Source organism: Helianthus annuus, chromosome 8, assembly GCF_002127325.2.
Source record: "Helianthus annuus cultivar XRQ/B chromosome 8, HanXRQr2.0-SUNRISE, whole genome shotgun sequence".
Classification (NCBI taxonomy): domain Eukaryota; kingdom Viridiplantae; phylum Streptophyta; class Magnoliopsida; order Asterales; family Asteraceae; genus Helianthus; species Helianthus annuus.
In genome coordinates this window covers 136,953,531-136,969,699 of record NC_035440.2, presented here as the reverse complement: position 1 = coordinate 136,969,699, position 16,169 = coordinate 136,953,531, and the positions used below count along the sequence as shown (strand labels likewise).

General features: G+C 37.5%; 1 protein-coding gene across 1 annotated transcript; it reads right to left on the bottom strand.

The window, feature by feature from the left end:
- Positions 1-5,669: 5,669 nt before the first annotated feature.
- LOC110873850 (LON peptidase N-terminal domain and RING finger protein 1) lies at positions 5,670-15,270 on the bottom strand. The gene is made up of 18 exons (XM_022122857.2): positions 14,947-15,270; positions 13,838-13,936; positions 13,630-13,712; positions 13,423-13,507; positions 13,233-13,319; positions 13,087-13,148; positions 12,789-12,970; positions 12,637-12,697; positions 12,379-12,556; positions 12,159-12,197; positions 11,141-11,202; positions 11,012-11,048; positions 10,834-10,883; positions 10,216-10,285; positions 8,400-8,475; positions 7,906-7,985; positions 7,405-7,473; positions 5,670-5,985 (listed from the first exon to the last, which is right to left on the bottom strand). The coding sequence occupies exons 1-18, from the start codon at positions 15,019-15,021 to the stop codon at positions 5,944-5,946; spliced, it is 1,437 nt and encodes a 478-aa protein (XP_021978549.1). The 5' UTR covers positions 15,022-15,270; the 3' UTR covers positions 5,670-5,943.
- Positions 15,271-16,169: the final 899 nt, after the last annotated feature.

Sequence of the window (16,169 nt, the reverse complement as noted above, 5' to 3'; positions counted from 1 at the left end):
CGGGTTGGCTTTGATACTTTGCTTTCCAACGATGTGACCCAGGAATTTTCCTTCATCAAATCCAAACGAGCATTTTTCCGGGTTGAGCTTCATGTTAATCTTTCTAAGGTTTTTGAAGGTTTCTTGGATATCGTCAAGCATTTGGTATTCCGTTTTGCTTTTGATCACCAGGTCATCGACATATGCCTCCATGTTTCTACCAATTTGGTTTTCAAAGGCCTTATCGACGAGTCGTTGGTAGGTGGCACCCGCATTCTTGAGGCCAAAAGGCATCTTTTGGTAACAAAAAATGCCCTTGTCTGTGTGGAAAGCTGTCTTTTCTTCATCCTCCTTCTTCATGAGGATTTGGTGGTAACCTTTGTATGCATCGAGAAAACATTTAAACGGATACCCTGTGAGAGAATCAACCTTGAGATCAATTTCTGGGAGCGGGTAGCAATCCTTGGGACAAGCCTTGTTAAGATCTTTAAAATCTATACACATTCTCCAAGAGTTGTCGGGTTTTCTGACCATAACAGGATTTGCAATCCATGATTGGTACTTGACCTCTCGGAGAATGCCAGCTGATACAAGCTTTTCAACCTCTTGGCAAGCTGCCAGGCTTCTCTCAGGTGCCAAGCTTCTTTTCTTTTGAACCACCGGCTTTACATTGGGTGGTATCCTTAACTCGTGTTCAGCAATGTTTCGAGGGATCCCAGTCATATCTTCGGGAGACCAGGCGAATACATCGCTGTGATGTTTCAGCAGCTTTTCAAGGTATGAAAGGGTCTCTTGAGAAAGGTTGGGGTTGACCCTTATTCGTTGCTCGGGGTATTTAGGGTTGATGACTAACCCTTGCTTGTCTTTCTCACCATTCGAACCTTCCCCTTCGATTAGATAAGCTTCCTGAGAGGGTTGGAGGGTTGCAATTCCTCTTTCAGTGGGAAATTTGACAGTGCCATGGCCAACAGACACTGCCATGTAGAATGCACATTGTCCGGGCCTCCCTATGATTACGTCATAGTTGGAAGGGATGTTGATAACCACGAAGGTTAGTGATCGGGTTCTTTCCTTTGATCCCTCCTTAAAACAGACATCAAGGGTTACTTGTCCCAAAGGCTTCAAGGTTATATCGCCGATACCTTTTATGGAGGTCCCGGAGGGTTGGAGCCTTGAACGCTCCTCATCGCTAAGTTGGTTGAAAAATTTCTCAAACATGATTTCAGTGGCTGCTCCCGTGTCTATGTATGCTTTACACGTCTGTAAGGTGCCCACGGTGGCTTCAACCACAAGGGGACCAGGAAGTGGGTCCTTCCTTGTTGGGGGGAAGCAGACACACTGAAGCTCCCAATCTTCCAACCGTCGCTTCTTGTAAGGGACCTTTTCATCAGAATACACCATGTTTACTTCCTTCCCTTTGCCTTCGGCCATCTTGTCTCGAACCCCTTTTACCAAATGGGCGAGTTCTCCTGACTTAACAGCCTCTTCAATTCTCTTTTTCAGTTGGAAGCAGTCATTGGTGTGATGTCCCTTTTCTTCATGGAATTCACAGAACTGAGTGGAGCTCTCATTTTTTCGACTCTTGGGAAGAGGTCTGGGAGGTCTAAAGTTTTGCTTGACTTCTTCCGTTGCCAGGATTTCTTGAGGGGTTTTGGTGAGGGGAGTGAAACTCATGCCTTTATCTCTGCTTGAAGGGTTTCGCCCTTCAACCCTTCGAGGGTCTGAACCCTTTGAGCGTCTGTCGTAAGAGTTAAAGTTTCCTCTCTTTCTGGCTGGGCTACTGCTTCGCCAGCCAGGACCCCTTTTTCTTTGTTCTTTGATATCCACAGCTTCCTCTCCCCGAATGTGAGCCTCGGCTCTTTCAAGGGCTTCTTCCAAGGTTTTGGGCAGAGATTTGTTGAAATCTCGTGTGAGATACTTGGAGGTTATGGCGTTCATAAAACCGGCCACTCTCATTTTCTCATCAGCCCCCACATAGGTTAGCCCTTCTTTCTTGTATCGTTCAATGAATGCCCGTAGGCTTTCATCATCGCGTTGTTTTATCTGGAAGATTACTGTTGCGTCTTTAACGTACCTCCTTTGTTGGGGGAAGTTTGCCAGAAAACCTCTGCTGAGATCATCGAAGCTTCGAATGCTTTGAGCAGGTAGGTCGTTGAACCAGATTCTAGCGGACCCAATAAGAGTCTGCATGAACATTAGGCAGCATTCAGTATTTGTCCATTTTTCTATTCGAGCAGCACCAGTGAAGATCTGAAGATGATCTTCGGGATCTTCAGTCCCATCATACGTTCTGATGTGAGCTGGCATTTTGATTTTAGACTGAAAATCATAATCAGCTATCTGTCTTGAAAAGCATGAAAGGTTACTTGGCTTGTAAGGTTTAGCCAAGTCTTCTTCAGGTCTCGTACCTACGTTGTTGTTATTGCCATGGTTTCCCTGGGTGGCAAGCACTTGATTGATAAAGTGTTGCCAGGGGAAGTTGGCCATCATCTGAGACATCATGTTGGGTATAAAATTGAAACCTTGAAGGCTTCCCGGACCAACTGAGCAACTTACCCCGAGAGGGGTGCTGGCAACAGCACTTCGTGCTAAAGGGAGCACGGACAGGGCTTGCTCCCATGTGGTAGTTAGAGAAATGGGACAACTGGTCACCGGGGACTGTAGGAGTTGGTCGAGTGTTAACTCGTGTCCCAGAGGAGTACCACTAGCAGTTGGTTGGGAAGAGAGAATAGGATGAACAGTGGGGTTTGTCACAGTGGATAGATAAGGGTGAGGGTTTGAAGGGTTGCTGGGACCAGCCTCACCTCTTGTAACAAAGGGTGGTAGAGGTGGCCCAGGAGACAACGTTGGCTCAGGTTCGTCGTAATCTAGACGAATCCTTACCCCATTTTCCCTTTCTCTGTTCACATGTTGGTTAAGAAGTGATCTTAGCTCAAGGAAGTTATTAGCTACCCCCTCGGGGGTAAGTTCAACACGTGCCGGAGTGTCTGACACACCAACGTTGGGAGACGGAGCTCCAGATCTGGATGGGGTTGGTGTGTTGAAGGTAAGGAACTCGGGTGTACTCCCTGGAGTTGAAAAAGGCGTTGTTATTGTTGTGTGAGCTTGACCACTTCCCGGGGTGGAGGCGTTAGGGATCTGGTTTACCTCTCCCGGAGATCCACTTTCTGACATGGTGGTTTTGAGTGAAAGGAGCTACACTTACCAGGTCTCTTTTGAGGAGAAACAGCGGCGTAGCCCCACGGTGGGCGCCAACTTGTTGATGCAACAAACACGGGACCAAGGATGGTAGCTAAGCTGGTTAGGCAAAAAGGCTGAAGGGTTTAGTTTTGCCTAACGCAGGTCGCGGGGTCCCTCCACGTTTGCAAAACGTGGAAGGAGGTTCACTAGTATGTACTTGATATTTGCTTTGAGGTTCCTTCTCCGAGGCCAGCTCGAATCCAGAAAAGAAAGCAAATAGAATGAAAGTGATGAAGAGTTGTTTGGAAGTGACAAAGAACTCTTTGAATGACTAGAGATTAAGGAATCTCTGCCTTTTCGGAATGTCTTGGAAGTGAACATGAGTTGTCTTCTTATAGGAGAAGACATCTCCTGAAATGGCATAAACAAGACTAGTGAAACCTGTTTGCAATGGAGGGTTTCCCCTTTTGGGGTTGAAGGCTTTGGACCCCTGGTTAATAGAGTGTGCCTGTGCAGACCTGCTCTGACTTTGTGAGTTGGTGAGCATGAGTTGGTGGGACGAGTCTCTAGACATGACTGATTACTGTTTCTCGATTTCCTCATTTTACAGCTTTTCATCCGATGAACCTTTCAACCTTTTAAGCTCTTTGCATATTAATCATTTTGTTTATCCTTGGGCTACCCCCGTCGTCAGGGTGGGTCTGCCCTTGATGCCAAACAAGTTGAATACAAATCTTGTAAAAGAAATAGAAAACAACCGAAATAAAAATGGTGCATTTGTAAGGCAGTTGTAATGCTGCAAATATGAGAACTCGAATACAAATAAGACAATGAAAGCAACTAAAATTCCTTCAAACCCAAAATTGAGTTGTCAAATTTGTAAGGCAGTGTAGTGAAACAATATACTAATACCTAAAAACCCTCAAAACAGCTAAAATTCATATTGGCCTCGGTCAATATACATGCACCCTCATCACAGAAAGAAACATCACAAAAAGAAAGAAAGAAAAAAGGCAACAAGGCCCTCATCACAAAAAGAATGAAAAAAAAAAAAAGTAATAACAAAAGGCATGAAACAGAAGAGATACATAGGCACAATATTCCTTCTAATCAATTAGTAACATGCTAAAACAAACAATACATTTCAAAAGTACGAGTGGAAACGGTTCAGGTGGAAACGGTACGGGTCAAAACGGTTCGCGTCAAAACGGCTCGTGTCGAAACCAATTCGGTTCCAAACGGTTCGAGTCTAAACGGTTCGGGTGGAAACGGTTTGCGTTGAAAGCGTTCGAGTCGAAACGGTTCATGTCAAACGCTTCGTTCCAGTCGAAACAATTCGGGTCGAAACAATTCGCGTCAAAGCAGTTCGGTTCCAAACGGTTCGCGTCAAAACGGTTCAAGTCGAAACAATACGGGTCAAAACGGTACTTCTAATTTCAATCTACTTTGTTGTTCGTTGTGTACGGCTGGCCCGGATTCCCACGACCACTTGTTCTTCGAATGCCAATATGCATCGCAGGTGTGGAGTGGTATTAAAGAGAAAGCTGGAATGGATACGGTTCATAACTCTTGGGATAGTATCTATGATCACCTTGAACGGCATGCTAAGTCAACGTCTGCTCGGCACATTATTGGGAAGCTTGTGGTTAATGCTGCGGCGTATTTTGTGTGGCAGGAGAGGAACCAACGGCTTTTCTCATCAAGGAAAAGGAGTGCAACCAAGCTTATTGAGGTGATTTTAGCAACGGTTCGGATGAAACTGCAATCTATGCGATTCAAGAGGACCAATCAGATTCATTGGATTCTTCAGGAATGGAGCTTGCCTCGCGGGTTACTGATGGAAGATGATGACTGTGGTTAAATTTAGTTACTCTGTTGGTTTGTTGTTTGCTAGTTGCTTGGTATACTTTGTTTTGTCGTTTGCTTGTTGCTTGTAAACTCTATGTATGGTATGCCATGCTAGAGAACTGTGGATTAGTTTTTATCCACACTTGCTTTGTTTTGGTTGATTTATAAAATTCACCGGGGTAACCCTTTACCAAAAAAAAAAAAAAAAGGTACAGGTGGAGACGGTACGGGTTAAAACGACTCGATTCCAAACGGTTTGCGTCAAAACTATTCGAGTCCAAACGGTTCGAGTCAAACCGGTTCGGGTCGAAACTGTTGAGTTCCACACGGTTTGCGTCAAAACGGTTTGAGTCGAAACGGTACGGGTAAAAACCGTTCAAGTTGAAATGGTGCAGGTCGAAGCTATCAAAGATTCCAATGAATTTTTCACATATAGAAATGATTTTTGAATTCCTCTAGCTAGAGGAATTTGAAGGAATTCACCAAACACATAAAGATTAGAATTAAGATTTCAATTCCAACAAATTCTGTAAACCAAACATTTTAAGATATGAAATTCAGATTCCAATTCCCTTAAATTTCATTGAATTCCTATGAACCAATTCCCGATATTTTTTTATTACGAAATATTGCACTTAAATTCGGCGAGGACACATGGCAACTTAGACAAATCATATTTCACATATTTATTTTTTTTAACTCACCCATTATTATACAATACCATAAGGCATAAACTGCCAAAACAATCGTATGTTCACCTTCAAAAGGACAAAGTATAATATTATACAAGACATCAAAAAAGGTTGGGACCAAAATTGTGAGAAAAAGATTATTGTATCATAAAAATTTAGAAAAAAAATTGTGTTGAGAGACCTGTATATCAGTATCAGAGAATGTCATTCAAGTTGGATCTTTAATTTCATTCGATTTATAACCTTATTCCTCTGCTTTCATGAAATGGTATGCCCTCCTTAATCTCTGCAACAAAGAACACTTGGTTAGTTACAAGAATTTTCTAAAGTTGAACAACAAAACCACAATTGGTTGGCTGGTGTAGATTTCATTAACCCTTTTGAATAATTAAACAGCTGGCAGTTAAAACTTGAAAGAAAATAAAGCTATAGCTTTCACTACTTTAGTGTGTTGTATAGTCGATTAACAAGTTTGAAACACCATGTGTAACAGGTCATGCAGGTCCTGTTGGGTTGACCCATCAAAATTTCTCTTTACATTTCTGACGTTATATGATATAATTAATGAAATAAATATGATTATAAAAACAAAATTACTATAGAGTTAAGTTCATGTACAAAGTGCCTTATCGTACAAAACGTACGAAAGGCATGAAAAAGCTAAAAAAACGCGGTAGCATTTTCGTAATTATTTACTCGTAGAGTAATTATCAAAATTACTCTACAAATGATTTTGTTAAGTAATTTTGTAAAATGTTCTTGTAGGGTAATTTTGTTCTTGTAGTAATTTTGTAGAGTATCATAATTACTCTACAAATGATCTTGTATGGTAACTTTGATCTTCTAAGGTATTTTGTAGAGTATCATAATTACTTTACAAATGATTTTGTAGAGTAATTTTGATAATTACCATACAAGATCAAAATTACTCTACAAGATACACTTGTAGGGTATATTTGGCAAAAGTAGCTAAAGCTTTTAATAAAATGTATAAAATGACCAAAATGGACATAACTTAAAATCTAGAAAGCTTGTGCATTAAAAAGTTCATTATCTTTAAAGGTTAAAATAGTCATTTTTTCCCTAAAAGCTTGTAGCTACTTCTAAACGCTACTAGTAGGAGCGTTCAACCAAAAGCTTCAAGCTCCTTCAACCAAACAAGGCTTTTTATTGAGTAGGTGCTTTTTCTTAAAAGCTTAAAGCTAGAAGCTCCTAAAAGCTCCATGCCAAACATACCCGTAGAGTAATTTTGATAATTACCCTACAAGATCAAAATTACTCTACAAGATCAAAATTACCCTAAAAGAACATTTTACAAAATTACTCTACTAGATCAAAATTCCCCTACAAGATCATTTGTAGAGTAATTTTGATAATTACTCTACAAGTAAATAACTATGAAAATGCCACCGCATTTTTTTACATTTTCACCCTATTCGTACGTTTTGTATGATAAGAGTATTTATATTTGATCTTTTGTCAATTACTATAACCAAAAAGATACTTTTTTAAACCCTAAAATAGTTACTGCTAATCAAATTTGAACCCTTTGCTTTATAGCTGCTGATCTTTCTGTATTTTGCCTATTTGATTTGTTTTCATATAAATGTTGAAAATTAAAACTGCCACTTATAGTCATTAACCATGAAAATATAAAATAAGTGCCATTGCATGTTAAAATGAAATAAAATTTAAAGTCCAGTACCGCTGTTGTATCTCTAATGCGAAGGAGGTCCAGTCTCTCTTGTGGCCTCCGATGTGTTAAAGTCGCAAGCTGCATCCGTACAGTTGAATCAATGTAATGATTTTGTTGTTATCAATTAAACACATAAAAAAGTGTAAAAGAGGTAGGTCAAGTGAGTTGAGTAACGAGCCAAAAAAAAAAAAAAGCTTCTTATTACAGGTCAGGTTGAGTTGACCCGAAACATTTATGATACAAAAGGTTCACTTGTGCTAAGATAATTAGTGTCAAATATTATTACAAACAGGCTATATTATTTCAAAAATGACCTAATCTATTATAAAAATGATTTAGTAGGTTTTATGCATAACAAATACCTTTAAGTAACCCGTTGGAACGGTTTCCTTTTTTCACTAACTTTCCTATTTTACCCGTTTGACTGGTTAGAGAGAAAACATAACCCAAATTGACTTGTTCATAGGTAAACGGGCCAAAATTGGCACCTCTACACATAAATATGCGTACCCAAAAACTGAAGCTTTCAAGATCCGTTGTTGAAGGCATCAAACCTTCTGCTTTATGTAGTTCTGTAAGTCTCATTTGATCTGCAAGAAAAATCTTGTATCATATTCATGAAGGTGTTTCTTTTTAAAGCAAGACCGACATGTTCAATTTTGTAGTATGATATAAACTTATAAAGTACTGTTGTTAGTTGCAAGATGTAAACAATTTAATTAATGGGCTACCAGAATAGTCAAAAATTTACATACATAATTATGTGTTAAATACGATGAAAAAACTCACATTATTTCAGTAATCATCTACCTTTTTCTAACAAAATGATGTATTAGATCGTATGTGCTATAAATACACGTGTTGTCTAACTTTTGACCGTTTGACTCATTTTATCATTTAGATTGTTTGCTCTATTTTAAGCGTATCATATAAAACATAACCCAAAAATCGACCCATCCATAACTAAATGGGTCAAAATTGACCTCTGATTTATATGATTCTACCTCCTCGTGCTGCTTCTTGAGCTGCCCGTATCCATGATCGAGCATATTCTGCCACTATATCTGTCATATCCTGCAACTAAAGCATCACAAATCATACTGATTAAAATGGTTGTCTTCCATGGCTCGTTAAGAAAAATCGAACATGCAAGAACCAACAATTTTAAGATATAGACATTAATACAACAGACAATGGTAATGTATCTCGGGATACTTGCTAAAAGAATGCATTGTGGGATTAGAGGTTGCAAAATGGGTGGGTCGGATAACACGCCAAAACGGGGTCGGAATGGAACTGGTTATCTTTTATAAGGGTCAAATTGAGTTAGGTTGACTTGCACACAATTTTGTTAGGGGTGTAAATTTCCGACATGACACGAACCTAACATGAAATTCATGAGTTTGCGTTTAGGATATACGGGGTTGGGTCAGTTTTGAGTTGAACCTGAAAACAGGTTTAGCTAAACGCTACGGTATTGGGTCAAGTCAACCTGAGGGGTTCGAGGGTTGACCTTAAGGGGTGCTTTATGTCAAAATGTAAAATGGTTTGGTATTTTATATCAAAACTTAAAGTTAAAAAGAGAAATGTGTGTCAAGTTATGTAGTTTAGTCGCAATTATTTTATAGTCATTTGTGTTTTTGGTGTAAATTTGAAAATTTAGAATAGTAATATACAATTTTCGGATTTTGTCCATGTCAACCCGCGAATACACAAGTCCTTTTTTAGAGTAAGACACAATTTTGCAGTTTGTGTTGTGTTGGTATAATTTTTCTGTTCGTGTCAGTTCGACCCGCAACCCGTGAATATGACCTATTTAACACCCCTAGTTTTGTCCATTTTTTAAGTACATTATAAATAAATAAACGCATAGGCGACTGTATGCATTAAGCATAATTTTTTTGCTTTCTTATAAAACAAAATAATTGAAATTGTTTTTTTGATTGCTTCTGATACGAACCTGTGGGTTGACCCATATGTACAGGGCATTTAGTTATTAATGGGAATGGGTTTTGGGGGGAACAGTTTTAGAAGCAAGTAATGGGCCAAAATTAGTGAGGCATTTAGTTTTTTCTAACCTTATTTAAATCTCTGTCTTGTTTACATTAGGGGTTGTCGATGTTTATTATATAAAATTAGGGTTTTTATACCTTTGTCATGGAGATTTAATCCTTCTCGAATGGGATTATTCTATCAATTTCAAATTTCTCTCAGCTTCCTTTAAGATTCACAAAAATCCAAAAGATTTTGCTTTTCTTTTTATTAACCTTCAGAATTTAATCATTTTTTGGTGGAATCTTAAAAAATTGAAAATTTATACTTATAATGACAAGCCAATTTCTACTGAAGAAAGCCAAGATAAATATTTTATTTTATCTATGAGTTTATAAATCTTTTATTTATATTGAGTTTATTTTTTGGAATTTAGGTAGTTGTTCATTAAAAAGACTTGCAAAGGGGATTTTCAACATGTTTGACCCATTCTATGTTAGCTGTATTTATTATTCAACCCACATGACACATTTGAGATCTACCAAATTGACTCATTTATAAGTCAGTGGGTAGAAATTGCCACCTCTGTATAGAATATAGAACACATGAAGAAGACAATGATCCAATTTAAATAATACTTTAAAGATAGCTGTATTCAGGACACCTAAATATTAATCTGGTTATTTTCTATTCCCAACATACCCTTCGTTTTAAACCTAAATTTGGTGGCCAAGATATTACCAAAATTATCGTCATCATATAAAATTTTATCGAAAAACGACAGGTAACCCAGGTTAGATTAAAAGTCAAGGTTAAAAGTATAGTTACATCAGATCTCTCTTTGGTTCCTTCTGCTGGAGTCAAATCCTGCACCCATTCAATCTCAGCAACACGGTACCTGCAAAGGGACAAATTAAATAACCATTTTTTTCCTGAAAGTTGAAATGTTCATGACACACTTTAAACAAGTTAAGAACTATAGCCGGCCATAGGTCACAATACCACAGCTGTTAATAAAATAAAATTAAGAGTAAAATGTTATTTTCGTCCCAGAGGTTAGACCACTTCTTCCAAAGGTTTGATTTTTTTCGCATTTGGATCCAATAGGTTTTTTAACGTTAAGTCAGGGGTGTTTTCGCCTTTTTAGACATTTTTTGTGATGATTAAAGGGTTTGGATGGGGAGAAAGTCAATAGAGGTGGATCTTCATTTTTTATAGTGTTTTTTATTTAATGTCTAAAAAGACGGAAATGCCCCCAATTTAACCGAGAAAAATGGATGGAGTTAACGAGTCGGATAAAAATGGCAAGGTTTCAAACCTTTTGGATCCAAATGCAAAAAACAAACCTTTGGACGAAAGTCGCAAAACTGACCAAACCTCAGGGACAAAAATGGCATTTTACTCTAAAATTAAAAAACTTCAAACAAGAATGGTACTGATGCTAACCCATCTTGATCCCAATTTCTAAGGATTCGACATCTTCGCCGACTTTCAACCTGCATGAATTTGATCTTTATAGAGTGAGTAACAGATGAAGCTTTAAAACAGACATAAATATATTAAAATAATTACAAATTTTTAATAAAGTATATATTGATAGTACAAAAAAGAAAGGAAATTTCACCTCCAGGAAAAAACGCCCGTCTGGAAGTGGCTCACAACTGCATGTTTAGAAACAGATTATTAATTACAACATAATGAGCTTGAGACGAACTTGTGCAAGATACAACTTATATCAAGACAGATGATTTACTCTGTTATTTCCACTTCACATGCATAATCAGCTACAGATCCTGTCGTGGAGTCAAGTATAACCTACATTATGCAAACACAAATCAGATCCAAGAACAATGAGTTGAGATGGCTCTACCGATCCGCCTTAATCTAGGGGAAAAGATAGAGGTGACAACTTTTACCAGGTTATTTAAAAACGGGTCAATGCGGTTTATGTTTTATCTTTAATGGGTAAAATCCAAAAGCATTGAACTAACAAGGAAACATATCAAACCAGTTGAAAGTAGCCCAAAGTGTCGCTTCATTGCATGAAACCTTCTAAATCATTTTATAAAAAAAAATGATTATATTATTACTGAAGATGATATAATTTCGGTAAAGTATCTATAAAAAGATAAAGTTATGGGACAAAAGGTGTTTTAGGTCAATCGTGTGTGTTACGTACAAAGATGACATGTCTTGACCGTTACTAGGGCTGCAAACGAACCTGACGAAGACGAACAAGACCTTGCCCGTGTTCATTTATTAAGATATATAAGTGTTCACGAACTGTTCATGAACACTTACCGATCGAGATTTTATGTTCATGTTCGTTTGTTAAGGAAATGCACGTGTTCGTGACCATTTGTGTTTGTTTGTTAATTTAGGTAATGAACACAAACAAGCGTTCATGAACAGAATATATAATACACTAATACCTATTAAATATTTTATTTGTCGGAATTTTGATGTATTTAGATAAAATATAAAAATTTAAAGCACTAATGAACTATCGAATACAAACGAACATAAACGAAAACGTTACCGAACGTTCACGAACATGAATGAACGAACACGGCCTTTGTTCATGTTTCGTTCATTTAACTAAATGAATGAAATTTCGTGTTCGTTCATTTATTAAACGAACGAACACAAACAAACTTTCTGCCGAACAGTTCATGAACTGCTCATTGAACGTTCGGTTCGTTTACAGCAACCAGCCTGACCAGCCCATTTTGCCACCACTATAAGAGAAAGAGATCACTCGAGATATCTACCATTCCCATTCTCCGATTTCCTTCCATGATTCTCCTCACCTGTCATATAGGCATGAATGTCAACGGTCAACCATTGCCACAAGCTATCATCAAAGTGAAGTCTTTTAAATAGTCCTTTGACAATGAAGTCTTGATAAATTTGTTCAACAGAAACAACTTAGTCTATATGATTATGATGCATTACATATGTGGTAAATAGGATGGATAAAAAAAAACTCACCATAAGTCTGTAACGGGCTTCAAAAATATTCAAGTGAAATTTTTGGCAAGGTAGGACGACATCCAAGACAAAAAGAGGTAAAAAATCAGGTCCCATATTGGTCAAACTGTCATTCTCCAATTTCCGTTCTGCATATTCCGCTGGGAAATTCCTCTCGATTATATTTTTCAGTGTCACACTAGAAAAAACAAAAAGACAGAATTCAGCAAATAAATCAGATTAGAAAGTGGATTCACGTTCAGGGCTAAAACAACTCACCTAATTGCACAAGTTCTGGGACTGATAAACAGAACCGTTCGGCACAATGGGCATCTGTTTCCTAGCAGATATTCAACGGTCGAAAACGAAAATTAGCAAACTAATATGTTGAAAGAAAACTACTGAGAAAAAGAAACAAAAAGTCAACTCACCCCGGTCCATTGATTGGAAGAGGCATGACCGACAAAAAGTATGCCCGCATGGAGTTGTGATTGGCTCATAGAGCAATTTTAAGCAAACAGTGCAGTCAAAGTCATCGGTACGTGGCGTTTGACCATGGTTTCTCTTCCCAAAAATGTTGGCTGTGAACTTTTCTAATTTCTTTAAAGCATTGCTACATGACACCAGAAACAGAAAAAAAGAAATTAGAAACTAGAAAAAATATTTATTTAAAAGTAAAAAAAAAAAAACTGAAATTGTTAATGGGGTAAAAAAATTTTAATAAATTACCTTGAAGCATCAACTTGAAGACCTGTAAGAATTACATCACGAGCTAACTCGAACTTCTCTAACTGCCAGATCAAATGATCAAATGAACAATGTAATTAAAAGGCATCAAATAAATATGCCACCAGTAAATAGGTTAAAATACTCACCAAAATGAGCGTGTTTGCCTTCAAGATATATGCCAATATAGAATTATTTTTTAAGTTCATAAACTGCTCAGCATCCTTCAATGCAAGCTGAATAAACAAATTCCAACAATTCAAAAAATTGGTGGTTAACAAATATATACACGGCGACAAATGATAATGAACCCGAGCCTGAGAAATAAAGATCATGTACACTAGCATGTGTCGTAGGATCAAGCCCACTTAGTGGTCTTCGTTCAGACAAAGAAGCTGGTCTGTGTTTCAGAAATTGACCAATCCTGGTTCACATGATTACAGAGATTAGTGCTAGTGGAACGTGAAACTTATGCGCACACACAAACACATACATATGTATATGTATATATATGTGCACGCACGTACGTACGCACAAAAAAAATACCTGAGGTAAGCAGCACATCGGTTGCTAAGAATGACAGGATCATCTGGTTTGATATTATGAGCTTTCGAGTAACAATGGACTGCCTGATTATTAAATATTATTCAACAGAGTTTATTTCAGTCTCAAAAATTAACAATTATGTACATAGAAGCTCATTTACAGATAGATTTAACAATAACAACAGCAACAAATTATTTTAATTATGTACCTCCTCATACCGATCATCTCTGAATGCTTTGTTACCTTTTTTCATTAAATCATAAAGATGATTATACCGTCCTGTATCTAACGACTCCCCTTCATTTCCCTGCTAAGACACAACCTTTATTCAAACCTCATACACTTCAAGCAACCAAACAAATATACTTGGTAAAAATTCACTCGTAGCAAGCTATTGGTAGAGTCTAGGGAGGGCACACCTTTGAGAAATATGAAAATATACAAATACCATAGAGCTTGACTAAGTCAAACAAAACAAAAAGGTACTAATAATAGTAAGACCACGTGTAGTGAGAAAGGGATTGGGAGTGGATGGGGAAAACAAAGCCCCATTCACATGAGAACACCGCCCCCATGGGCTTCGTTTTGGGCATTTTCAGTTGGGGCGTTTCCACAAAAACGCCGGATCAAAAGTGAATGACCAATTGAATGTTTTTTATGGTTTTTTTTTTATTTATTTATTTTTTTTTAATTTAATTACAATATCTAATCATTGCAAGGGGGCTTGAAGTTCAAGCCCCACTACACCCCCTTTTAACTTCAAGCCCCTTTGCTGACTAGGAGCCACATGTCAGATAATGCCCAAGGGGCTTGAAGTTCAAGCCCCACTACACACGGTCTAAGAGACTACCAATTACCAAAAGTGGTGATAGACTACTAATAATAGTAATAGCGGTAAAAGAGGCGGAGAAAAGAAAAGGTAGCACGAACGAACCCCCTTGAAAGTAATACACTCCCTTAAGGCTTAATCTAGGCCAAGACAAAACTAAGGCAAACAAAAAGGTAGGACAACGCTAAGACAAAGCTATACGCTCTCCTAAACATCCATAACCTTTACCCTACGTCTCCACCACGAAACTTCATAAACTTCAACTAGCATCAAACCTAACTTCTCTTGATTCATATGATCATATCAGTCTAAAACACAAAAATGTAAATGAATATTGATATCAAACCTCCAAATTCCTCAATCTAGCATCAAAATTGGTACAATCAGCCAAACAAATTCACAGAAAAACTGCAACTGAAGATCACATAAACTGTAATTACCCCTAAATCAACAATATCTAAGCAAACAAAAACCCTAGAAATTATTACCCAAACGAAGTCCTGAACATCATCAACACCTTCCAAACTAAAACCAGAAGATTGTTCATCTTCTTCAGTAGCCATACGAATTACACAACACGAACTGAATGATAATAGTACTGAATTTAGTAGAAATTGAAGCGAGTGAGATAACAAAAGCCTGAAATGAGTTTGTTTGTTAATAGAAGGGTGAAGAAGGATAACAGCGTGTTCTTCCTTGTATCCTTCGTTCCATACACGGACCACATTCAATTACGTGGACTTGATTACTCTCTCTCTACATTTTCTCTCTCTATATGCATAGTATAGTATTTGAATGTTAGAGCTTTCGTTCTCAAAGTCAAAATGTGTTCTACAAAATAATATTATAAAAGGAAATTCTAGTTTTGTGTGCTATTAAATTCATTTTGATTTGGGGCTAATATATTATATTATATTCTTTTACAAATCTTATAGAGTTAAATGTCTTGTTGGTTCATGTGGTTTACAAATATTGCAGACTTGTTTAGTAGTTTAATAATTACATATTTGGTTCTAGTGGTTGTAATTTTTGCACTCGTTTGGTCCTTATCACTAACCTCTGTTAAGTTATCCAGTTAAGTTTATATTAAATTACCAAAGTACCCTTACTTATTAAGAAAAACAATAAATAGAAAATAGGTAAATTAAAACAAATATCTCTATGCGTCCTACCCCCACTTCTTTTTCCCCAAATCACCACCATCACTACCACCCACCTAGTCTGTTTAGCCAACCTCAATGTCGTTGCGTACCACTTCTGATCCTCCAACACTTTTGACGGCCCTCGAAGTTCATCCCCTAATTGCCAATAGCTCTGAATATTCTCTGTACTGCAAATTCAACTCCATACAGCCAATACAAAGCACAATTATATGCACACATGACACAAGAATAATCACAAGTAAAATTTCACATTCCCCAATTCTAAACACAAAACCGATCGATTAACATAATAAATAGCAACACATATGCATCAGTTACACATAACACACATCAATTTTTAAATAGCATAAACAATCAGAAACAAAATACACAAAATCAAATCATCAGAAACTAAATACGTACCTGGATAAGCTCGCTAACATCATTTTTGGGGAGTATTGGCCGACGACGGATCCGATGATGCAGATATTGATGGTGGAAGATGAGTTGCAAGTTTGTTTTTCCGGTAGTAGGTTTCGGCAGGTTCGATGTGCATCATCAGCTGGGAG